Genomic DNA, 27296 nt, shown 5'->3' with positions numbered 1-27296 from the left:
CTCGGCTGAGAGTTTTATGGGCCGTGGCTGAGAGTTTTATGGGCTGTGGCTGAGAGTTTCATACAGCATTTTATACGCTGTACAGAAAACTCGATTGCCTTTGTCTTATGTTCTGTAGGTGATAAAGAAGATAACTTCCGAAAGAATTCTTGTATGATAGAACACCCAATCCCATGATTGCAGAAGGAGGTGATAAATTGTCATGTAAGATGAAAGGGCAGCAAAAGTCTGTCCTTGGATGAAGGACAAGAAGGATGTAAGAGAGGAAGGAAAATAGAAATGAAAATAAATATATGAAGCAGGAAGTAGAATAAGGAAGTAGAAGCACAGCGCCATGCCACAGAAGCTTCAGAAATTAAGCAGGTTCCCAAAAACCACACAAGCCCAAAACACGACTTGACATGGACACTAATGAAGATAGAGAAGATTTTTTTTTTAAAGAAAAACAATTAAACTTCATCTAATGCATAGATTCTATACGTTCGTGCACATCTTCGGTCCTCCCCGAGCGGTGCTGTTCTTCATTATTAGGGCTGCTACCAGGATACCCACTAGGGGTCCTTTTTGCAAATATGTACATGGCCACCGTCGAAGAAAGGACCTTCCGAGAACACCAAAAACCTAAGATCTATGGACGATGTATCCGTCACAATAAAGGAAGCAGGCTTGTCCAGAGATGTGTAAATCTCACAGCCAAAACTAAATCGGTCACATTACAACGACCTTTCGGAGACGTATGCTGCCTCATAGAAATCCGGGGGCCATTCATCAACATTACATAGATGCCCACGATAGGAAGCCATCCCTACAAGAGTTAATCGAAGGCACCCAGGTCGAACACAAAGAGGCCAAGTAAGGTCGCTTGTTAATAACTGAAGCGGTAAGCATTGCTATCATGAAACCGACCCTAAATTTCCAACATTCCCCTCCAGCAGAAGGAGCAATACGCGAGTAAACAGGTCCTGGACACAGGATGCCCCAGACCGTCAGGGGACACGAAAGCGCCCAGCAAGGCCAAGTAACATCCTTACTCATGTCCCAAAGGCCAGACCCAACACGAACCTCGAGCCGTAATTAGTGTAAAGCATTTTCACGTACATATACACTCAAATTTAATATTATGCACAATTATGTATGCACAGACATTTGTATATTTGTACAATCATCAGTACATGTATTATTATAAATGTATCTTTTACGTACAGTATCAAAATTTTTATTCATTTTTGTACTTCACTTTTGCACTTGCAACACACGTAAAATATTTTTGAATTATAAACACAAATTTAAAGAAATACTATGCATTTATATTGTATTTTAAATATTGCATACATACCATTTGTACCCAAAGCTTCGAGCCAAAAGTGGTTAAGTTTTTGATCACTTGACCAATCAGTACTCAGCTGTAAAGGCCATTTACAAACTTTCTCTCCACACTATGATATAAATAGGTTGTAAGTCCTGACTGTAATTCAGTAGTCGGTTGAATACACCCCGGACTGGTGAAACAGCTGTCGTGACAAAAACCAATAAATGGAAGAGGGAAGTCTGCGTATTTTTCACCAGAAATTGACGCAGGAGAACCGGAAAAACTCCGACGTTATGGAGATGTCTGCAAGAAACTTATTGATAACACTAAAGCTATTGCTTTTAACGAAAATTGTACAAGAGAAAATTATGCCCTAAAAAAAATTATATTTTATATATATATGTATATATATGTGCATACATATATATACATACATATATATGTGCATGTATATATTTTAGGGCAGTTTTCCTATTAATCAATTTTTGTTGAAAATAAATGACTTAGTGCCATTAATAAGGGTTCTTGCAGGAATCTTCATGTTGTCTTTTTTTTTTTCAATTCTAGTCGTCAACTTCCGGTGATTTTACAACCTTTTAGTCTCTCCATGTAGAGATAAAAAGGTTGTATTTCTATATGTACGTCAGTACATATGGAAAACAATAAATGACAGAAAACAATAAATGGAAGAAGAAAGTTTGCGTATTCCGTACTGGAAACTGACGCATGAGAATGAAAAAACTCCCACGGCAAAGCCGTGTGTGTAGACAACAAAGGCAGCACTATCGGTAATTTGAATATGTATGGACTCAAATCCTTTTTCAACATTGTCTTGGATATAACATTATACTCTAGATGGCATCACGAAGCAAGTTTCATTAAAGGCACTTGCAAAATAGCTTTGAGATGAAAATTTGGTAACTCAAAGGAGCAGTGGAAGCACGGTGATTTGCACTAGATTTTCCACATTCTGCTCTTATACAGTTCTCTGAAAGAGGTACTAGACTGCGTAAAATCCACTCACCTGGGAACATATTTAGATAACAAAACCTATAAAACGAACGGAAATGAGGACATCTCTTCTGAAAGTACCAGGGGAAGGTACACCTGGACTTTCTAAAATTTCTGTTAATATTATTTCCTAATGAGCACCATATTCTTTAGAAGCTTGAATTTCAAGTCAGTGGCCCCTGTGGGCTTGTTCCTTATTAATAGGGTTCATCTTCTGAATAATAATAATAATAATAATAATAATAATAATAATAATAATAATAATAATGTCTCTTAATTGTGAAGCAGATCTGAGGAGAAGTTGCTCAACCTGAAAGGTATCAAGAGGAGGACTGTCAACCGAAACTGATTACCCTGAAAGACCCTGTGAAGTGGCTCGAATTGTTTTGTCCTCTTGGTAACCACTTTACCATTAATAGATAATGATGAAGGAATGGTAGATGCACTAACTCTAAAGTAGAGTTATTTCTCGTAATTTGGTTTTCTACTAACTATTTTCATTCTTCCCTATAAACCACAAATTGGGTGTTCAGGTGGACTTTAAATAAAAATACACACACACACACACGCTTGTAGATAATGTTTGTTACTCTCCTTTGTCTGCAGAATTACTGCCTGTCTAAAGGCATTCCGTTTGTTAATTCCATTACAGTTAACCACGGTGGATGGTTTAGACTAATCTCCTATGAATGATCCTTTATATATATATATATATATATATATATATATATATATATATATATATATATATATATATATATATATATATATATATATATATATATATATATATATATATGTGTGTGTATGTGTGTGTGTATATACTATATATATACATACATGTATGTATGTATGTATATATATATATACATATACACACACACACATATATGTATGTATATATATATTATATATAAAGTCATTATTATTTTATCCTACTATTGCTATGTTTGCTCTGCCCTGTTATTTTATTACTGTAAATATGCAGTCAAGACCTGGACCGCATGAAAGGCCGATAATGAGATTTTGTTATGACCAGCGCTATAGACAAAATTGCGAAATGTGTTTGTATGTTTCCCCATTTAACCAAGACTGATCCTGATTCACTGTATACAGACCAAGCCCGTGAAGGTATTACAGCTGTTATAGCAACAACCCAAAATGCTATGTTAGAGAAGTATATTTTATGCACGTGCACAGGCTCATTGGCGTAGGACAAATTGTCGCCAAATCCCCCATGGCGTGTATGCGCGCAGTATTCGACGGACGGAATCGGGCCAAATCGGCGGTAACTCACCTGACAGGAGGAAGTTGCATAAATATTAACGTCAGGCATTTTGCCACGGCTCTGGTAATCACATCAGTGTTTAGGAATTAGGTTAGGGGACCATAAATTTGGTAGTCGGCAGCCCGTACTAATGCCTCTGTCGTTTACCTACCTTGTATCTACTGAGCTACAAAAAAAAAAATGGTTGCATGAAAATTCAAAAGAGTAGAAGGGCTTTTGCATTTATTGTGCAGTGGAAGTATGGGAATCTATGGTAAAGAGTATCCCATACTCAACTGTTGCTCTCTTTTTCGCTGTTGGCTCTACATAGCGCATTTATAAATAGGTGTACTACGTCATGACCGATTTTGTACGTAGTATCTTTGTAAGCATGGTAAATGTTTGGATAAATAAATGTGCTATAAACATAGTTACTTACGTATATGCAGGAAGCTAATGCTCTTCTCTCTCTCTCTCTCTCTCCAGTTTTTCAATGGTGAGAGAAGTGCCGCAATATAACGTTAGTTAAACAAATGCTCGGAGAAAAATGTATTTATTTTTGACAAGAAGTGCTCGATAATTTAAAATTAAAATTATAACAAAATACGGTTTCCGCTGTATGTGCTCAGTAAAATGGCATCACAATAAAAAGTTACACAGTAGAATATAAATTCTGTTTCAGTTTTCAATACAAAGAGATAAAATTCTATGTTTAATCCGTATGATTCACCATAAAACATCGCAAAACCTCTTTTAATTTTTTACGATAGAGCTGTTCAGTATCAGGCTTAAGGTATAAAATGAATGTATATTATTGATAAATTTCTCAGTAAGATATAAGGTCAACTTATTTTATGTTATAACAAAAAACAGTTAGGGTAAAGCACTATAATAAAATAATTGATTTGTGGTTTGTTGTTGAGGTAATATACCATTTATGTTAATAGAGCCTGTGAACATTTCAGTTAATTTCTGTAGTAATGCTTCTTAATCCTCAGTACGAGTGGGTACGGATTTATAGAGCTTATCTTTAGATTTTCCTATGCTTTTATAATACTCTCAAGCCCTAATTATGGCAGAGAGTTTGCAAAACCTGTTGCTAAAGAAACAAATCTGATAAACCCAAAGTTCTCATATAAGCTAAAATCCCATCAAAGCAAAACATGTTGTGTATAATGTCATCATTTATACAAAAAATTGAAAAATACAATGTATTGACATGCATATACATGAAGGCTAAAGTGAAAGAACAATGTCACTGGTTAAAAAAATAAATAAAAATTCAGAAACGATTTAACAGTGTGATGGTATTTTTTTCTTAATGGCATGAAAAAGTAGATAGTTAGTTGAAAAGAAACTGAATAAAAATTCAGCAACAATTTAACAGTGCGGTGGTATTTTTTTCTTAATGGCATGAAAAAGCAGGTAGATGGGCAGATAGTAAGTTGAAATGAGAGAGAGAGAGAGAGAGAGAGAGAGAGAGAGAGAGAGAGAGAGAGAGAGAGAGAATCAATAATGCCAACCATGTCTTTGAACTTAGGCTGTTGCCTCTGCGTTGCACTAACGTAAACAGTAATTCGTATCTCATGCATAAGGAATTCTGCTGTGATTGGAACAACAAATTTACCCTCTGACAACTACTACTACCCAGCCTCTCTTCATCCATTAGTCTGCATTAGGATCAAATCCTTAATTACCAAAACACTGCTCTTTCATGACAGACTTCCTTTCTTCTTTCAAAGCCAAAATGTTTCACGCTTAAAAGGCTAAGAGATTTGACGCGTGCCTTCAGTTTGTTTTCCAGTACCAATTTCAGCAGACTATCTTTGGTAATAATAGATTTTATTGCACGTATTTAATTTTATAAATTAAAGTCGAAATTGGGAAAACTATCAAAAATAAATTCTTTTACTTATAAACTTATAAACTATTCAGGTATCACCGCTCCTACTACTTCAGGTTGTGCAAACCCGGAAGGGTTACCAGTAAACAAACATCTAAGCTTGTAGTCTGGCCGCATTCCTTACATGTCCTCAGATTCGGTTCACGTCCTTTGTTCCTCTTCTGCGTAAAAGAAAGTGCAACACATGCCTCACGAAAGCCGTGCCTCTCTCTCTCTCTCTCTCTCTCTCTCTCTCTCTCTCTCTCTCTCTCTCTCTCTCTCTCTCTCGTTTATGTAAATACTTGTAGTGCAGATTTGTGTTCAGACGCCATACGCAGGTTTACGAAGCTCATGTGATTAGCTCCGTGCCAGCCGTAGTAATTTGATCTTTAATCCGTGTGCAGCAGCAAAGTCTTTTACAGATAAAAAGGCGGGGGTCAGTAGACTGAGCAAATATTTCGAGTTGACAGAAGTCAGTACTGGGAAGAGAGGTATGTGATCAAACGGAGTGAGTTGAGGGCTGAGTCTTATTTTTTTTTTTTTTTTTGTGGCTGAGCTCCTTGGCTTTTGTGCGATATTTTATCAACGTCTAAATTAAGGTAAGAAAACATTGTGGATGCTAGTACATCCGTGATGATTAAGGTATACTGTGTTTCTTGGTAAAGACCAGTATTTCCATTGAAAAGGTTAGCTTTGATGAAAGTGTGCATCAGAATATTTTGAGTTGTTTCGGTCTTAACGGAAGAATGGATGATGATAGCTTGGCTAAAAGATTACATTCAGAAATGTTAAGGAGAAAGTGGAAGAGGAACGCCTAGAAATTGTTATGACCTGATGCGATGCAATAAAGCCATATAAAAGAGAAAATTAAGGCGTGCAATCGAAAATGTGGGACAAACTTATCGGCTTTCTTTGTCCCCTGAAAAACCTTTGCGCGCATTTGCAGCGTTGAAATCCTCAGTTTTCATAGCAAAGCCGTGTCACGGGACTTGCAGTCATTTAATCATGAATATCGTCATTTCAGCCATACCCAGTTTCTTTTCTCTATCCATAAATATATTTGAACAGCTACCGAGTCATACCACAACACTGTTTCATCTCAGCTTTAACACCAAACCAGTCACTTTCCTTCCTACACATTCTAATATACACTTTACTTTTATCACACAAGCTTTTATTTACCCTAATTAACTCATCCTCTGTCCCAAACATGTTGAATGCTCTTGCTTTTTAATCAGTTCTGTTTGCAGCACACAGTTTTTTCCCTTGACTTTCAAACATTTTTTACGATTATGTTTATAAATAATAAAATATATGTATGTATGTATATATGTATATGTATATGTATATATATATATATATATATATATATATATATATATATATATATATATATATATATATATATATATATCTTCAAACTTGTGCAATATTGACATGGAAAATTGTGCTACATTTCATATTCCGGGCAATTGGTGAATTTCACACATCACAGAGCAGTTTGAATAAAATTGTTCACACTTCAGGCCATCTTAAGGAGTGAAAAGTGTGATAGCTGCTTTTATTCTATTTATGAGCCATTTCTGCCCACCAAGGAACCTACAACCATCCAAAAGGCGCTCATCAGGGGCATAAACTTTCAGTGCCAATCCGTTGGCACTGCCTAGGGCAGCAAAATCAAAGAAATACGAATTACAACCGATCTGACCTGACAGGGATTGTTGAGCCAACTCTCCTTTAAAGAAGCGAAATGTGAATAAAAGAAAAATGTTGACACTCATGAAATGAAGTGTTTATATTTTAGATTTGGATGAAATGCCGCCGAAAATGTTATAAATGTGAGGATACAATATAGTAAAAACTTTAGCGTTGATAAAAAGCATCACAGTTTTGAGATGGTTTTGTCGTGTAGGAAGAAAGGAAGACGATAGGATGGTGACAGTATTGCAGATTTTAGGAGCATGGAGAGAAAAGGTAAAGAAAGACCAAGAATAGCTTAATGAATGGGGTGAAAGGAGTGTTGCAATAGAAAGGCCTTAATATCCAGAAAATAGAAGCTGTTAATGTTAAAGGATAGATTTCTGAGGGCTTTTGTACAAAACCATTCGGCTTAGATTTAGAATGTCCTTTGTTCGATCCCTACCCTCCGTCCACCAGTCACCACTTTATTTTATGAATGGGCACCAGCATCAGATGGAATCAAGAAGAGAACATGGGGCTAGCAACCTCATCCCTGAAGACTTGCTGAGAGATTTGGAGGGCCTTACCCTTTCATCGCTTTGGTTCATAAAGAACTCACATAAGTATATGTATATGTATGTATATATCCTTAGAAGACGGAGCTGCAGCTCTAGGTACATCTCACCAGGGGAACCATAGGGAAAGGCGTCGTACTCAGGTACATTTATTTTGCCAACGTTTCACGATTCATAATCGCATCCTCAAGGCTATAATAAAGATACAAACGAACTTAAAACCAAGCACTGCATAATCCATTAAAATTACGCAATATTTAATCAAATTTAATAAACATCAGCATGTAGAAAGCTTGAAAATAATTTATGGACATCTTAAAACAGGAAATTATACTAACTACTAAAAATATGTACAAAATATCTATAAGATTCTAAAAACAGTAAAAAATATTTAAAACACTAAAAAATTAAGGCTATTCTGTACCTTATCCTCGCAAAGGACGGGCAGTGACTGAAAGAGTTTCGTAAAAACAAACAACGCACCTTAGGCAATAAACAACTGTACAGAGGAGGATTGCATATTTAAAGACGGAACTATCTTTTTTATCATAATGGACTCCAAGATTGTTAGGTCGTTTTCATTAGGTACTTGACCCATAATTGCAAAGTCCTTATCTTCAGTGTATGCTTTGCATGACTTAGAATGGTTCCTAATATTTGGCTGTTCGGGATTTGATAATCTACTGCCCGTTCTAAAACTTAGGCCCCTGTGGGAATCTATTCTCACCTTGAGTAGCCTCTTCGTACAACCCACATAAGTCCCGTGATCACATCTCGGGCACGTATATTTATAAATAACATTAGATTTTAGAAGAGGACTAAGGCGGTCTTTCATTCTGAACAAGGATCCGATCGTTAATAGATTTTTTGGAACTATTTTAAGGTTTAGGGCCGGGAATTCTTTTTGAACTATTGTCAGGAACTTTTTTCCTGAAAAGGTCATCATGTAAAAAAGGAAGCTGGCAAACATTTTCAATTTTGGTGCTGTCGAAACTGATGGTACCTCCATGAACCTAGCATTTAGCATTTTCCTAAGCATTTTAAACAATAGTTTGTCTGGAAAGCAGTTATTTTTAAGATACTGGGAAAGAAAGTTAATTTCCTCATTAAAAAGTAAACCAATTAGAGGTATGAGAGAAGGCCCTGTGGAGGAGAGTTGAGATAGTGTTGAGTTTAAAACTATAAAAACAAGAACTATAAAAATTGATACCTAACCCAGTAAAAGTCTTTTTTCTAAAAACCCCAGTGTAGAAGCCTTGTTCATTCCTGGACACTAAAACATCTAGAAAGGGAAGCTTGTTATTTTCTTCTTCATCAAGTGTAAATCTGATATTAGGTTGTAGGGTACTGACAAATTCTGAGAACTGTTCTGCATTAAACTTGTTTCGGAATAAGGCGAAAGTGTCATCTACATATCTACGATAAAACTGTGGCAAGAAACTAAGCGGGCAATCATCCAAAATAGGCTCCTCCAGTGAGCACATGAAAATATTAGCAAGTGTCGGGCCTAGTGGGGATCCCATTGCCACACCTTCCACTTGTCTGTACAAAAAACCATTAAAAATGAAAGTCTTGTCTTGCACGGCTAATTCTAAAAACTGTTTAAATAACTCCCGACTAAAATTATGAAAAGTAGAGTCCGGCTCTATAAATAATTTATTTAAAATAATTTCTATTGTCTCCCCACAGGGACATTAGTAAAAGTGACTCTACATCCAGACTGACCATAAATAATTCTGAATCTTGTATGATAATATCCTCCTTGAATTTATGAGAGTTACTTAAAGAAAAATCGTTTTTAGTGAGAGGCTCAAGTAGAGGAACCAAAAATTTGGCTAGCTTATAACTGGGGGTGTTCACTGAGGAAAGAATGGGCCTTAATGGAACATTTTCTTTGTGTATTTTGGGCAGACCATATAAAACCCCATACGAAGACCCGTAGGAAATAGTTCTGATATATATTATCATCAATTATCTTTTTGTTTTAACATCCTCAAAAACCTTACGATTTTGTCCTCTGGTTTAATGATATTGTACAATCTGAACACTATTTTTCTCAAATTTCGTATGATCGTTTAAGATAATATCCATCTAATCAATATTCTTATCTAAAATGACGCAAACCCTTACCTTTGTCTGGTTTTGTAATAATAATACTGTCATCATTAGCCAAGTTTTTTAAAATGTCAAAGTCATATTTGTTGAAGAATGGAGGGTTGCGTAATTTTAGATAAGAATACTTATATTGATAAGATGGATCTTATCTTAAACGATCATACGAAATTTGAGAAAATAGGTGTTCCAGACTTGTACAATATCATTAAACCAGAGGACAAAATCGTAAGGTTTTTGAGGATGTTAAAACAAAAAGATAATTGATGATAATATATATTACGGGTCTTCGTATGGGGTTTTATACAAAAATACACAAAGAAAATGTTCCATTAAGGCCCATTCTTTCCTCAGTGAACACCCCAGTTATAAGCTAGCCAAATTTTTGGTTCCTCTACTGAGCCTCTCACTAAAAACGATTTTTCTTTAAGTAACTCTCATAAATTCAAGGAGGATATTATCATACAAGATTCAGAATTATTTATGGTCAGTCTGGATGTAGAGTCACTTTTACTAATGTCCCTGTGGGGAGACAATAGAAATTATTTTAAATAAATTATTTATAGAGCCGGACTCTACTTTTCATAATTTTAGTCGGGAGTTATTTAAACAGTTTTTAGAATTAGCCGTGCAGGACAAGACTTTCATTTTTAATGGTTTATTGTACAGACAAGTGGAAGGTGTGGCAATGGGATCCCCACTAGGCCCGACACTTGCTAATATTTTCATGTGCTCACTGGAGGAGCCTATTTTGGATGATTGCCCGCTTAGTTTCTTGCCACAGTTTTATCGTAGATATGTAGATGACACTTTCGCCTTATTCCGAAACAAGTTTAATGCAGAACAGTTCTCAGAATTTGTCAGTACCCTACAACCTAATATCAGATTTACACTTGATGAAGAAGAAAATAACAAGCTTCCCTTTCTAGATGTTTTAGTGTCCAGGAATGAACAAGGCTTCTACACTGGGGTTTTTAGAAAAAAGACTTTTACTGGGTTAGGTATCAATTTTTATAGTTCTTGTTTTTATAGTTTTAAACTCAACACTATCTCAACTCTCCTCCACAGGGCCTTCTCCCATACCTCTAATTGGTTTACTTTTAATGAGGAAATTAACTTTCTTTCCCAGTATCTTAAAAATAACTGCTTTCCAGACAAACTATTGTTTAAAATGCTTAGGAAAATGCTAAATGCTAGGTTCATGGAGGTACCATCAGTTTCGACAGCACCAAAATTGAAAATGTTTGCCAGCTTCCCTTTTTTACATGATGACCTTTTCAGGAAAAAGTTCCTGACGATAGTTCAAAAAGAATTCCCGGCCCTAAACCTTAAAATAGTTCCAAAAAATCTATTAACGATCGGATCCTTGTTCAGAATGAAAGACCGCCTTAGTCCTCTTCTAAAATCTAATGTTATTTATAAATATACGTGCCCGAGATGTGATCTCGGGACTTATGTGAGTTGTACGAAGAGGCTACTCAAGGTGAGAATAGATTCCCACAGGGGCCTAAGTTTTAGAACGGGCAGTAGATTATCAAATCCCGAACAGCCAAATATTAGGAACCATTCTAAGTCATGCAAATCATACACTGAAGATAAGGACTTTGCAATTATAGGTCAAGTACCTAATGAAAACGACCTAACAATCTTGGAGTCCATTATGATATAAAAGATAGTTCCGTCTTTAAATATGCAATCCTCCTCTGTACAGTTGTTTATTGCCTAAGGCGCGTTGTTTGTTTTTACGAAACTCTTTCAGTCACTGCCCGTCCTTTGCGAGGATAAGGTACAGAATAGCCTTAATTTTTTAGTGTTTTAAATATTTTTTACTCTTTTTAGAATCTTATAGATATTTTGTACATATTTTTAGTGGTTAGTATAATTTCCTGTTTTAAGATGTTCATAAATTATTTTCAAGCTTTCTACATACTGATGTTCATTAAATTTGATTAAATATTGCGTAATTTTAATGGATTATGCAGTGCTTGGTTTTAAGTTCGTTTGTATCTTTATTATAGCCTTGAGGATACGATTATGAATCGTGAAACGTTGGCAAAATAAATGTACCTGAGCACGACGCTTTCCCTATGGTTATATATATATATATATATATATATATATATATATATATATATATATATATATATATATATATATATATATATATATATATATATATATATATATATATATGTATGTGTGTGTGTGTGTGTTATTATTATTATTAAAGTAGTTTAACCAGACCACTGAGCTGACTTTCAGCTCTCATAGGGCTGGCCAACATATATGTACTGTATATATAATACAGTATATATATATATATATATATAATATATATATATATATATATATATATATATACATACATGTGTGTGTATGCGTGTGTGTGTGTTTGTATATCTTTCCCCTCAAAGTCGTGGCTTTTGACTCTGAGGCGGTTCCTAATATTCCTTACTGGACATGCACACAGGCACTGACAGGCCTGACCTAATACTGCTTAACTCTGTTGATTAGATGTTCAGCCATATATGCATATATGCATCGCACGTGTGCAAGTGTCTGCATATGTTTGTGGTATTAGTTAGAGCAACTTCAGAATATGTTGCGACATATTTCCAGCTCGGAAAGTGAATATTTACAGCAATGTTTTCAGTCTACCAGATTCATTACTGCTGAGTGTAAGCAGGATGATTTATATAAAAGATCATAAGATGACTATTAAAAGCGAGGAACGATAGAAAATATTGAATTATTTTTCAGAATGTGTAATTATTGCACATCTCTGTAAAATACTAATGAATGAACATCAAACAGCTCTTTATAAAATACAGGCGAATTTATTTTTTCTTGTAACTCGGCAGGTGTTACCCCGAAAAAGAAAGGTTTTTATTTAACATTAAAAACAATAAGAATATTTTCAGAAAGTGAGTAAAACCTGTAAATGTTCTCTTAACCTTTTGTAATCTCATTTTTATGGAAAGTAAAGAACAAAGCAGATCCATCTTTTTATGTGAGTTCGTTTTTATAAAAGAATGCTTACAATGGAATTTTTTGTGAGGGGGGGGGTGTTAAATTAATGAGGTAGAATTCCCCTCAAAAAACGAGGTAGGTCAGTCTGCATTAGCAAATTCAAATCGGACATTAAAAATGAGTAAATTTTATGCTCGTGCATTTAGGGGATGGAATGGAATATAGAATTTAGGCCAAAGCCAAAGCGCTGGGACCTATGAGGTCATCCAGCACTGAAAGGGAAATTGAGAGTAGAAAGGTTTAAAAGGTGTTACAGGAGGAAAATCTCGCAGTTGCACTATGAAGCAATTGTTACGAGAGGATGGATAGCAAGATGGAAGAAAGGGAGTATGAATGGAGCCACAACAAAAGGAATGAAAGAGGTCGCAGCTAGGGGCCGAAGGGACGCTGCAAAGAACCCAAAGTGATGCCTTCAGTGCACCGCCTGAGGTGCACTGACGACGCTACCCCCCTACGGGGGCGTGTAGGGTAAAACAGCTTTTATTTGTATGCATCCACATCAAATGACAGTTAACAACTAATGGCAAAAGGGAATGTAACTCAGGATTAAGTTTGCCTGACTCTTAAATCAGAAATGAAAGAGAGCAGAAATTGTTTGGCAGCATGGCAAAAGAGAAAAAGATTATTGATTAAAAGGAATTGCCTGTCTGTAGTGTATTAGATATCATGAGTTGGATTCATAGCTGTTATTTAAATGGGGAAGAAGAGGAACGGCTTTCATTCCTTATCTGAGACTCATTTGCAGTGGAGAAGGAACAGTCAAAAAAGTCGAGAGGAGTAATGCATCAAAGAGATACATTTTTCTAAGAGAAGAGCAGAATCTATCATTGTCAAACTTATATAATACCTGAAGCAAGGTGTCTGCAGCACTGAAATAAAATACCTAGGTTGACTGAACTCTGAACAGTTTTTACCTTATGTCATTTTCAAAACAAGTTTTAACCATTTGGTTCATCGACGTTCGTGATGAAGAAAAAATCTGTTAATAAGCTAAAAACCAACATATTTATTAGATGTTTTTCTCGGGCGTGGAAACAGCCTGCTCCAATTGAACTATGGTAATCTATCCTCTGAGTTCACTTCTGCTGATTTACATATGGCGTGTCTTTGATATTCACCCTCCACCTGATTTCATCTTCTTTCTAATATAATACCAGCTTTTATCTCTTCAAATATTCATTACACCGTGTATCAGATTTCCATTACTGTCCTGCCCCATTTCTGATTATGTTGGTCGAAATCCTTTCTGGCTGTCGTGTATGATAAGGAAATTTACCTCTTTTCTAAATCCTTACCTGCCTAAAGCTTTCTAATCTCGTTTTTCAAGTAAAATAATAACTTTATGATGATAATGTATCTCTCCATTTGCTTTCCGTTTTCTGGTCTCCTCCAAGCTCGTTTTCCGCTGCCAGAGATTCATAACTAAAACTTTCATCATCTTTGTTGTAAATTACTTTCCGATGAAGGCGATCGCCCCTCCGCCGAATATCAGCATTTCTGTCTCCAAAATGTAGTACCTAAACTTGGATTATCCCCTTTTCTTCCTGACTTCTCACTGAAGTTCTTGACAAGTAAAAATTTTAGTTTTTTTATTTCTACCAATTTTACTTTCCACTGTTGGTTTTTACAATACCTCTCACGTCTCGTGACCTTTTTTTTTTTCATAAATACTTGGTAAATGAAGCTCATCTATATTCATTAGGAATTTGCGTACATGTCGGTAAAATATAGCACCAATGAAATGTTTCAATCTGAAAATGCTTGTAAAATACAGTATGTATTTTCTTACGGAATATTGTCAAGATGGAAGACAATTCGTATGCAACACTCTTAAACATCGTTATTCTTTTATTTCTGTTTGCAGTACCATTCATGTGTTCGCTATCGTTAATTGATCAAAGAAGCCACATATTCAACACAAAACCTCCTGTGGCCACTAGACCTCGTTATATTCATTTATTGTTTTAAAATCTACTTCATTAGAATGGGGAACAACAAAGTGAGCATCACACTTTAACCGTAATTTTCGTATCGCAGAATATTCGATTGTTAATATTGACAAAGCTACCTCTGATTAATGATTAATTCTGATTTATAATTGTGCACTACCTACCTCTGCTCGACTCTCCAGGGACCCCCTCATTATCATGATTACATTTACTCTGATGACGAACCCATATGAGGATCCATTAGCTTATAAAGGGTTCCCCCCTCTCTGCCCTTTCATATCATTCGCATAATGATCCAGTGGATTTTCCCGCTCGGCATTCCTCATATGGCAAAGCTGTGCCTAGAAATTAGCTAATTTCATAACCTGCAAGCAGGCACTCTGCAAGTATGGGAATGTCTACCTGCAGACAACGTTGACTGTATTCATACTTCTTAGTACACCGCACAAGATGGTATTCCATGTTGCAAACTAGGGCCAAATGTTTGACCCCATATACAGTAGGGGGTAGTACCGTCAGTGCAACTCACGCGGTGCACTGTAGACATCACTGAAGGTTCTTTGCAGCGTCCCTTCGGACCCAAGCTAGAACCCCTTTCATTCCTTTTACTGTACCTCCGTTCATATTCTCTTTCTTCCATCCTACTTTTCACCCTCTCCTGACATAGTTTCATAGTGCAGCTGCGAAGTTTTCCTCCTGTTACGCCTTTAAAACCGTTTTACTTTCAATTTCTCTTCCAGCGCTGAATGACCTCATTACCCCAGCGCTTGGCCTTTGGCCTAAGTTTTGTATTCCAATTCCATTCCATTCAAATATGTTTGACGATAACTTTGTATTTCCTTATATCTTGTAGTTGACGTATGGTCTTTGTCATCAGTAAAATTTCTAAGTTCAATTCTAATATATTTTAGCTTCATTTTCACCCTACTTTCTTTATTCCATGCACGTAAGCTTTTATATAATTATGTATGTGCCTAGTGTGTGAAAACACTTAATTTTCGTATATATATATATATATATATATATATATATATATATATATATATATATATATATATATATATATTCTCATTAATAGTTCGGACAAATGGTGAATAAATTGCCAGATCTCGATAGGACATATTATTATGCAAGCTTTCGAGGCAAAATGTATGAGACAAATAAAAATAAATACAAGAACTCAATATACAAAAAGCTAGTAAAACATGAAATATAAAATACAAAGGAAAATGATATTTAAAACTAAAACTAGCAAATATACAAAGTAAAAATAACTCGTGGCCTTTCATACCTTCGGAGAAACAAGCGGTCGCTAATTATATTTCTCTTCGCTGGTGAGTAGTGCCGTCAGTGCGCTTCATGCGGTGCACTGTAGGCATTACTTAAGGATCTTTGCAGCGTCCCGTTGGCCCCTAGTTGCAACCCCTTTCATTGCTTGTACTGTACCTCTGTTCGTATTCCCTTTCTTCCCTCTAACTTTCCACCCTCTCCTAACAAGTGTCTCATAGTGCAACTGTGAGGTTTTCCTCCTGTTACACCTTTCAAACCTTTCGACTCTCAATTTCCCGTTCAGCGCTGAATGACCTCATAGGTCCCAGGGCTTGGCCATGGGCCAAAACTATATTCTAGTTTCATTCTTCATGAACATTGAAACTAGGAGGTCCAGTCTGTTCTGAGCCAGCGAGAACTTGTGTATCGCAGACCACACTACGAACAAGTCAACAAATCGAGGACACCAGAATCAAGGACAATAGGAAGAATACTTCTCTTCTTTAATAGCGATCAAACATTTAGTTGAATAGTAAAAACAAATTGAAACCTAATATGGAGAAACCTGTGCTTAAGCATTTCTTGTAAACTTTTTGTCGGGCCACATAACTATTACTCCGAAAAATTGCTTTTTTTTTTTTTTTTTCAGAGGTCAGTATCGGACAAAAAGGGAGTAAGAGTTCTCATGAAAATCTTATTGGAGGAAAACAGTGTCTTGATGAAAAAGTTTAAAATCGAAACAGACATTGTATGGTCTATTTATCAATGTATGCATTGAACTGAATTTTTATAAGGTAATTTAATCCCAAAGTAGTAAAAGTAGTCTTCCTGTAAATAGAAGTTTTTGACAAATTACCCCGTCCTGTTTGTGTTTTCATTTCTTTTCCATTTTCTTGTATTTGCTATGAATTTTACATTTCTGTCATTATTTCAGCCTGATGAGATTATCTACCTACAGAGCTTGCGTAATATACCTAAACTTGGCATATACTGTGTATGTGTATATATATATATATATATATATATATATATATATATATATATATATATATATATATATATATATATATATATATATATATATATATATATATATATATATATATATATATATATATATATATATATATATATATATATATATATTATATATATATATATATGTGTGTGTGTGTGTGTGTGTGTGTGTGTGTGTGAGTGCGTGTATTTCAGTGTTGAACGAAGCCAGCACATAATACCCTCGGACGAAACTTTTGTTAGTCACTAGGATTATAGAGACATTTACAATATTTTTTCTCTTTACTCAGCCCCCTTTTAATAATATGATGGATACAACCTTACTGCGTTCTACAAAAAAAAGTACTGCAAATCATTCCAACTTGCAATGCAAGGTTCTCTTATCAGATGTTATATTATTTTCTTGGTCTAGTAAGATTTCACTCCAGATGCATACTATCCCTGTGCATATTTTCAATAACAGTGTAAAGGAAAAAGCAGATTTTAAGTCGCCTTGTCGTACATCTCTCGTAATCTGATATAAACTTCCAGGCATTCCTGTTGCAATACAAGATTCTCTTATCAAATGTTATATTATTTTCTTGGTCTAATAAGATTTCACTCCAGAGTCACAATATCCCTGTGCATATTGTTGTCAACAGCAGTGTAAAGGCAAGAGCAGATATTCCAGCCACCTTTTTATCCATCTCGCTTAATCTGTTATAAACTTGCAGGCCTTCCTGTTGCTGCAAGTTTCTTGGATCCGCCGGTGGGACTGGCACATCCTCACGACTGGCATTTACACGTACACCAGCGACGCACGGTTCAAGGTGCTCCACACGGAGGGATCAGACGACTGGACGCTGCAGATCAAATACGTTGCCACGAAAGACAACGGCACATACGAGTGTCAAGTGAGTGCCCTTGCGAACTTGCAAATGTACTTTTTTCCTTTTGTTTGTGTTCTTGGAGGTAACAGCATGCCACGCTGCGCTTTCTCTCCTTCTGCTTTCTAACACTGCAGATTTCTGTACAACCTTTTCGCCAGCCTTTTTTCTTCCTTTCCTTCCACGTGATCAAACCGTCCCGAGACACGACACTGACCCATGCTTTTGCCTGCGCTAATCCGTTTATAAATTTTACGCGTCTCCAAATTTCTAATACCTATCAATTTATGTTTAAGCCACGCAGTTTGTGTCAAAAATGTCAATTTTTCCTTTCACTTGGATCAACACCCACACCTCTTTCGTCAAGGAGAGGGTGGCCGGGGTATGGAGACAGTAACACTGAATAAAATCATTAAGGATTGTAATGATGATATTAAGCGGTTAATAAAATATTTTTGAAATGCAGCTGTAGGGTATATGTGAAGCGGTTCAGCTGCACCATTTGCAACGTGGTTAATCCGCCACTGGTTAAAATTCTCTCTTTGGTGCCCTAAGTAAATCCCTTTTTAGCTTGATGGTAATCCAGGTTTGACGATTGTGCCTGTGTGTGGTATTGGTATTTTGAAAAATTATTGTGTTCATTTTATATTATTTTAAAATAAGAAGATGAACTTTACTCAGATGGAACAAGCCCACAGGGGCCCTTGACTTGAAATTCAAGCTTCCAAAGCATATGGTGTTCATTAGCAAGAAGTAAGAGGAGGTAAAGGGAAACGCAGAAAGAAGAGATCTCAAGTATTAAAAAAATAAAAATAATTTAGCGGATTAATAATTAGATAAAAACGGAAGAAAAGTTGATGAATACAATGAATGGGAGAAGAATAGGAAAATGTTGATGAAAAGAAATCAAGTATCAGATGGGTAGATTTGAAATGGTTAATGCAAATCCGAGAATGGATGATGAGTGGAGGTTGAATATTTATGAGTTTTAATTAAGAAGTTGAAATCTTGGAATATCGAAATTCGATAAGACTGAAATTTTTATCTGATACAAGAAGAGATGCAATGGTATGCAGGTGTATTGTGGTGTATTAGATAGAGCATGATAAGAATACGCCTCAGAGCAATGGCTTAGAGTGATAGTTGTCCATTTTTATAAATAAAACCCGATCGACGGGTTATGAGAATCATGGGTCCATAGATTTGCCTAGAATATCCCATTTTCCCTTTTTTTTTCCTTAAAGAAAATGGGAAATAAAGCTTGCAATAGATCAATGTTTCCCAAACTTTTTTAGTACGTGACCCCTTACAGCAGTACCAAACCTGTCAAAACCCCCACATTTATAAGCCTTCTAAAATCGTACTAATTTTAAATGGCACAGATATATTTTTAAATTTTAAAAATATGGAAAAATAGAGAAAAATAAAATCTCTACTGATCTTCATCAATGTTTAATAACAATGACTGATTTATTAACATTTTAATCATAGTTAGACCCTCCATGACCCCCAGAAAAGGGCTCATGATCCCTTTGGGGGTCATGACCCCCAGTTTAGGAACCCCTGCAATAGATCGAGCACTCGGGATGTAAGCAAGAAGGATGGTATATAATTCAACATTCGCAGTGAAACTTGATAATGTGGAGAGTCATGGAAAATGTTTGTAGCCTACATTGCCCCAGAGAGCTTAGAGAAAGATTATTATAAACATAGTGTAACTGTGCCATGGAAAATGAGGGCGTTATTAGTATAATTTTGCAGCTGCGTCATATTTATACCATTCCGATATGTTATTCTGCATTTTCTTGTTTAAGAATTTGCGATAGTTAAACGTGCACCATTAGCCGTCGTTGTTACACACAAAAGACAGTTAAAAGCGGTTTCCCTCGACTGGGGTTACTTCAGAGAAAAAAGAAGACAATGGTCAGTGCCACGTTCGTAAATAAACTCCGTATTCCGACAGATCTGTACAAGCAACTTTATATAACCATTCATTTGCCTCTTGAGCAACGATTTGAACTCCTTACAGACGCTGTGCCATTCATCTCTGTATTGCAAGCAACCTCGCACATCCTAGAAGTTGAGGCTCTCTTTCCAATATGTCCTCAACTTCGTCTATCCGGCAGTTTCTAGATCTCCCTTTTCTCCTTCTCCATCGCCAAATTATGCACACTTTCCACCAACCTATCATTCTCCATTCTCTCCTCACAATAGACTAATCTCTAAATGCTTTGATCGGTTCTGTAAACTAAGGTTACCTTTTCATCAGTCAAACGTGTCTCCACATCTCCGCTTATTTAATCATAAGGAATCGCCTCTTGAATCCTTCCAATATACCTTACATTTACTCCCAATTACCATTACAGTATGATTCAAAGGTTTCCATCTTCCACCGTTAATATTAACATTTACTGCTCCATCTCCCTAGTTTCCAATTATCCTCTTGACCTGACTCCTTCTCGCTTTTGATATGAGCTCTTTCCGCTGGTAGACGCTCAAATTCTTCACTAATTTGCAGTTTCTCTTCTGTCCCCGTTCTGGAAGCATTATACAATCCAGTTTCCATTCATGGTTCATTTTCTTGTACCATTACCCTGCACCTGCATTTAATGTTTTCTTCTGACTGTTTTCGTCACTCCAAGCTGAAAGATATCAAACAACCTTGGAAACATTGCAAATTCTTGTCTGAGATCCACGTTTACGCTATATCATGCCCCTATCTATATAATCTCACTTAAGCTTTGCTTCTGTCTGTAAACTTTTTAACTGCTCTCACCTAATTCCTTTCTTTGCATCGTCAACACATTCCACATTACATCTCTATCAAACTCCATCCGTCCTTCTTGATCCTTATACAAATAAGCAATGAATCCACTCTCGTCCTTCTAGAGATTTTCTCTCGTCTAGATATCTTACATATATTAATCTACTCAGTCAACTTTCACCACCGTACCACAACATCTCACTTGTGATCTCACCAGCTCCTAGGATCTTTCCATTCTAGATCTAAGTACTTGCCTTCCTTATATGGCTAGTAGTCGATCATATACATACTCTTGAACTTACACAAACCCCTTCCGCTCTCGCGTCACTCAGCTCTGCCTATCTTGTATCATCCTCATTCAGCAAATCTTCAAAATAATCTCTTCATTGACCACATTTCCTTTAAATATATTTTGTCATTAATACTCTATAATACTACTACTAATTCTCCATTGCTCACATCCACCTCTCTATCTTTATGACTCACTTTCTACTTGACTCCATTCCGTGTATATACGACTTTCATCTGGAATTTTCATACTCATATACTCATTCCATTTCTGTCTCTACCTTTAGCCAATTTTTTTTAATTCATTTTCTCTTACATGTCATTCTCACCTCCCTCCCATCAAACTCAATTGCGTTAATTACATTTCCAGCCCCATGTTTACCCCTTCACCCCTGACGAGCTTTAATTTGTTTTCGCTTTTGTTTCATACAAATGATAATCAGATATATGTCTACCCACTCGTCCTCTCGCCGGGAAATCCATCAACTTACTTCCTCATTTAGTCTGCACAATGCATGACTAGCAAACCCTTTTCCTCGCCATTACCTCTTTCCCAGTGATATTTAAGAGTATTATTTTTTTAAACCTTGTTTCTCGCATGTTTCTCAAAAACCTCCCAAAAGAATTTCCACAAGCCTGTCTCTTTGCCCATCTACTGATGCCTCTGTATACCTACCAACAACGCCATATCTTTCTACCACCGCGCCCCCTCCCCCCCCGCCACGCCTTACCTTTTCATTGAAATCGCTCAGTACGACTTCCTTTTATATGCTTTGAACCCAGATTCAGGCTTTTCCAAAAGAAACCTCTTTTAACTCTCATCCCTATCTATTCCTGGACCACACACACACACACACACACACACTCACTTACTATCCTAACCGCCCCCCCTACTAAACTCATCTTACCCATACAAAATATATTTATACTCTGTTATCCGTCTGCAGAGTCATCCTGACATTGCAGAATGAGCAAGACAACATTTTACGTTCTAAAATATGAAGTTCATGGCTATGTGGGGAGTCGGTTTGGATGATTTTTTTTTCATGTTAAGGATGCAATCTCAAGTTCAGCAAAGCCTATGGAAATGTCAAACTCGTTTCAGTTTTATTTTTCTACGTATCCATTCGCGTCACTTTCCAGTTTTTCAATCAGGCGTTTATGAGAAATTTCTCCTTTTTATTACTTTTTCATAAGAAAAATTATTGGAATGTAAACGGGGAAATCTTTAGTAGGGATCATATGCAGTCGTTTCGAGTATCTTTTATTTTAAAACAGACCTTCCACCCAATATTTGATCTGTTCTCCGTGTTTATACAGCACTACACTCATCTCGGAAAAGTTAAATAGAAAACTGAGCTTCGAGTTACGTAGTTGCTAAAGGGAGTCATTCTTATTTTATTTTCATTAACAGATTGCGGTGTTTGTTGTACATTACACGCTGTTATTAATTTAGTTTTAATTCAGTTTCAGGGTTTGTAAATTGGTTTTGACGAAGTTAACAAATGCTAACTGACATAATACTTTGCACCAAAGTGCAATCAGATCCAAGTGGAGTGGTTGCTCTCTCATGTATATATAAATATATATACATATACATATATATATGTATGTGTGTGTTTCTTTTTGGGAAATGGAGATCATTATGAATAGCCCGGGGGCTATTCATAATGATCTCCATTTTTCAGTGCAATCTTAGTTTCTTGATTGATAGTGACGATGAATCCAAGTTATGTAAAACTCATTTAACGGACTTTTTTAAATTTTCAAATAAAGTTGCTAATAAAAAACCTATAATTATATCATCGACAAATAGCAAGATTAGCCATTATTTGTTACGTCAACATATTGTCAGTAACAGCAAGCCAACTCCTCCGGCAGTGAGGAGTTTGAAAGTGCGATACATATGGTTCATGCTAAAATCGATATATCTCAGTAGCCTCATCAGCCCTTCGATGACAGTGGCATTTGCAACGTGATGCAAGATGGTATTTATCACCAATTTAGGTTAATCTGTAAAATTCGTACTGTGCAAGTGCTACCATTTTCCTTGGTTTTCTGCAGTGAGTGACACTGGTGTAAAGATAAATAAAATACTTCTCCATCTTCGTTCATACAAGCATAACATTTCACTTTTGTGGTATAGAGCTGAAGTAAACATGGTCTTTGCTACCTCCCTCTTCCACTATCACTGAACGGAACAACAAAAGGATGAAACTCGCCAGCGCTTGGAGCCGGTTCAGTGTTGTGTATCATGTGATGACGGCCTGAAGCGGTCTCAGTACAAAGGCTATGCCACATCTTTGTACCCTGACACAAAAGTCGCGAGGGAGAAAGCGTTCCCTTATGAATTTCTTATTATGCATCGCAGCTTTTTCTGCTGCGCGAGTTGCTGTATCACCAAGCCTGGGAATCTGTTTTATTCTCTGGCAATGATTGCCATCGACTCGAGATTATAGCTGAGTTGACCTACATAGTTAATTAACATGGAACTAGAAGTCATATGATTGCTGGTGTACATGCCAGTTTTGTTATTTTCCTTTGTTATAGATATATGTGTGTGTGTTTATATACATATATATAATATATTTACATATATGTATTTATATTTAGATACATATACATATATGTAAATATATGCATATATATATATTAGATATACATATATATACTTACATACAGAGAGAGGGAGAGAGATACCTGTGTTGGAATAGAAGTGGTGACTCCAGTGAGCAAGGGATAAAAACGATACAGCAGTTACAGCCACGTCAGTATTGTAAATGCTGAATCCTTGATAAACCTGTGTGCAGAAAACGTCCACCATATTAGCCTCTTCATACATAAACAAAAGATTCATCAGCAGAATGTTCAACACCTTTCATATAAGTACTTCTGTTTTGTAAGCCTGCTCATGCTTCCTGAATTTGAAGACCCTCCCTTTCCAGTAACTCGTTGAAGTCATCCATCTATCCTGCCCCGTCTGGACCTTCTCATCCTCCCCCAACGCTTCCATCCTGTACACTCTCTCCACCAATTTGTCATCATCCGTTCTTTCTCCAACACTGAACCGGAATCCAACACTTGAGAAAATATTTTCATCCTTTTGTTGTCATTTTCAGTTATTGTGAAAAATGGATGTAACAAAGACCTTGAGTTCTTCAGTTCTGTGCCAAAAAAAATGAAATTTTATGCTTCTGTAAACAAAGAACTAAAATACCATCCTCTTAGGGGGTTGGTGCAGTCAGCGAATCTCACGTGGTGCATTGTAAGCATTCTGAAGGCTGTTTGCAGCATCCCTTCATGCCCTACTTGCACCCACTTTTTAGCCTGTTACTTTTCCTCCATTCCAACTTCATTTCTTCCTTTTTTCCAACCACTCCACCTCCCTCTTTTCTCTGTCTTAAGCGCTTAATGGCTGAAAGCCCCCCAGTGCTTGGCTTTATGGCCAAATTTTCATAAATCAGGCAGATTAATCAGTCAGCACAAATACTCTGATGGATCCTTTCACCTACGCTAACCTTGTTACCACTTTTATATGCCTCACACTTTTCACCCTTTCATTTCATCTTATGAAACATATGTTAAAAAACATTTCATCCCAAAAGTTTCGACAATTCCTCTCCTATTTGCAATCAGCATCCACACTGCACGTCCATAGAGAAGAGTTGGCTCAACAGTTCGTTTATACATACATGTTGGCAATGTCAATGACAATGCAAGTCGTCTGCTAATCTGCACAAACCGTGCTTCCTTTCTTGCTTTACGTCATCCTTCCATCAGTTATTATGTTCACTTCTAAATGCCTATAAGAACCAACCACTCTAATTATCCCACTATTCAGAATAATGTTCACGCTGCATTTTCTTGGTTTCTTTTATCCCTCGTAACTTGACTTATCGTTCACATGTGCTCTCAGTTTTCTGCCTTTAGACACACACACATACAGATATATATGTATGCTTGTATGTGTATATATATATATATATATATATATATATATATATATATATATATATATATATATATATATATATATATATATATATATATACATATATATATATATATATATAATATATATATATGCATGTATACATACAAACATACATATACTGTATATATGTATGCATGCATGTATATACATTCTATGTATGTATATATGTATGTATGTATGTATGTATGTATGTATGTATGTATATATATATATATATATATATATATATATATATATATATATATATATATATATATATATATATATATATTTATATATATATCTGCTGTATATAAATGTACATATGTATATATATAATATATATAAATATATATACAGTATATATATATATATACATATATATATATATATATATATATATATATATATATATATATATATGCCGTAATGTTACTTATGGTATGATTTTGATTTGAGTAAATAAGAGATTAACTGAGGGACTGATAGCAGCAGAGCCATGCTGAGGTTTATATGTTACAGAGCGTAAATTCTTTAGTTATTAAGATTTTTTTTTTTTTTGTGAAGAAGAGGCGTATGATATGAAAGCGGATCTGACATAAAATGTGTTAGTCTTATTTGATATTTAATATCTTTATAGATGGAGTGATCCAAAATGCCAGAGAAAAGTAGACTTAACTGTGAAGTTGTAAGACAAAAAAGATTTATCCGTGAATGGAGGGTGGGATAGATGATTTTTGCCAATGATTGTTCATCCAGGAAAATGAAGAGATAGGGGAGGGGTGGACGAAACTGTTGCTAAAGCAAGGTTATGGGAGTACATGGAAAATAGGAAGATGGAGCAGTGAATGTCATTATAGATGGTGGAGGAGAGAAGCAGCAGATCTTGGCATTTGTTGGTAAACATGAAGAGATGAAGGTAAGGAAAGAGAATATTTTAGTCACAGAATAGGTGAAGCAAAGAAAGCATTAGGCTGTAGGCAAATGATGTGGAGTAGGTATACGTGTCTACTGAAGCCAAATTTAGAATGCAAGAAAGGATTGTTAAGCCAGGTCTCCTTTACTGAAGTACAGTGTGGACAGTAAATTTAAAAGACTTATGCTTGCATCTGCCTGGATGATCTTTTTGTATAGTGTACGCAGCACTAGCAGGACAGAGGTGAGAAATGGACTTCCTCTATATCTAAAAGTTGTTGAAAGGCTAGTGTAGATAAATAGGGTAATCAGTTCATTTTGAGATGGTCTGGTCATCTAGAAAGAATTGAAGATGACAGGTTGGTGAAAAGAGTTAATATTTCGAATGTTATGAGATGAAAGAGAAGAGGAGGACGTGGGAAGCGAGTCTTCTTTGTAGATGTATGAAACAGTTAATTAAGTAGGCTTTTTCTGCATAGGGAGATTTTAAAGACTCAGAGAAATGATCAAACTGTAAATTTTAATGCAAATGTTGCCCTGTTTAAATTTTTCTTCCCCATATGACACCTGTTTTAGGTGAAATGGCTTGCTGTTGATTATTTATATGTATCTGTACAGCATATATACATTTTATAAACTATATATATGTACTGTGTATATATATCTTCTTTCTCTGCATCTTTTCCCACTTCTATGTGGGGTCGAAGTTTCTGACAGCTTTCCTCCACCTGGTTCGGTCAAACGCATTGCCCTCTGACAATTGTTTGTCTCTCAGGTCTTCTCTAATTACATCCATCCACCTTCGCTTCTGTCTTCTTCTAGCTCTCCCACTATATATATATGTATGTATGTATATATATATATATATATATATATATATATATATATATATATATATATATATATATATATATATATATATATATATATATATACTTATATGTGTGTGTATACACTCATAGAAGTAGGAAAAACCTTCCTTGGAGGGAGAGCTGGTTAAAAAGAATGGAAAACAAACTTCAACGAATATTTTGCATGAAGGAATAATCCGACTTGGTGAAGTGTGATGTATAACAGAATAACATACATTACTGTGAAGAAAATGTCCAAGTCTGAAACCTCAGAGGAAGTGGGAGAGGAGCATAAGTCAGGTGTTTCTGCAAAAACCTAAATACTGAATCCCTGAGCCAAACGTTACGAGAATGGATTCTGTTATTCATATTTCGTTGTTTTTATCGTAAACCAGTTATGCATCATAGTGGGAAAAACCATAGATGAAAACAGCGATTAATTATTTGTAATTATATTGATTAATTTACGCATTATAATCCGTGACTATCAAATAGACAAAATGTGAGTTTCCAATATACTGACATTAAAATTTTGTCT

The 27296-nt window shown here is 35.8% G+C and overlaps 1 protein-coding gene across 3 annotated transcripts in view; it reads left to right on the top strand.

Moving 5' to 3' along the window:
- LOC136843817 (opioid-binding protein/cell adhesion molecule-like) overlaps nt 1-27296 on the top strand; it is a 470379-nt gene that overhangs the window by 392989 nt on the left and 50094 nt on the right. For all 3 annotated transcript variants that reach the window (XM_067112602.1, XM_067112600.1, XM_067112601.1), the window contains one exon: nt 17815-17994. In XM_067112602.1, the coding sequence (XP_066968703.1) occupies nt 17815-17994 (180 nt within the window). The remainder of the gene's footprint in view (nt 1-17814; nt 17995-27296) is intronic.

The sequence above is a fragment of the Macrobrachium rosenbergii genome, chromosome 12 (genome assembly GCF_040412425.1).
Source record: "Macrobrachium rosenbergii isolate ZJJX-2024 chromosome 12, ASM4041242v1, whole genome shotgun sequence".
Classification (NCBI taxonomy): Eukaryota; Metazoa; Arthropoda; class Malacostraca; order Decapoda; family Palaemonidae; genus Macrobrachium; species Macrobrachium rosenbergii.
This window is presented reverse-complemented; position numbering and strand designations above follow the sequence as displayed.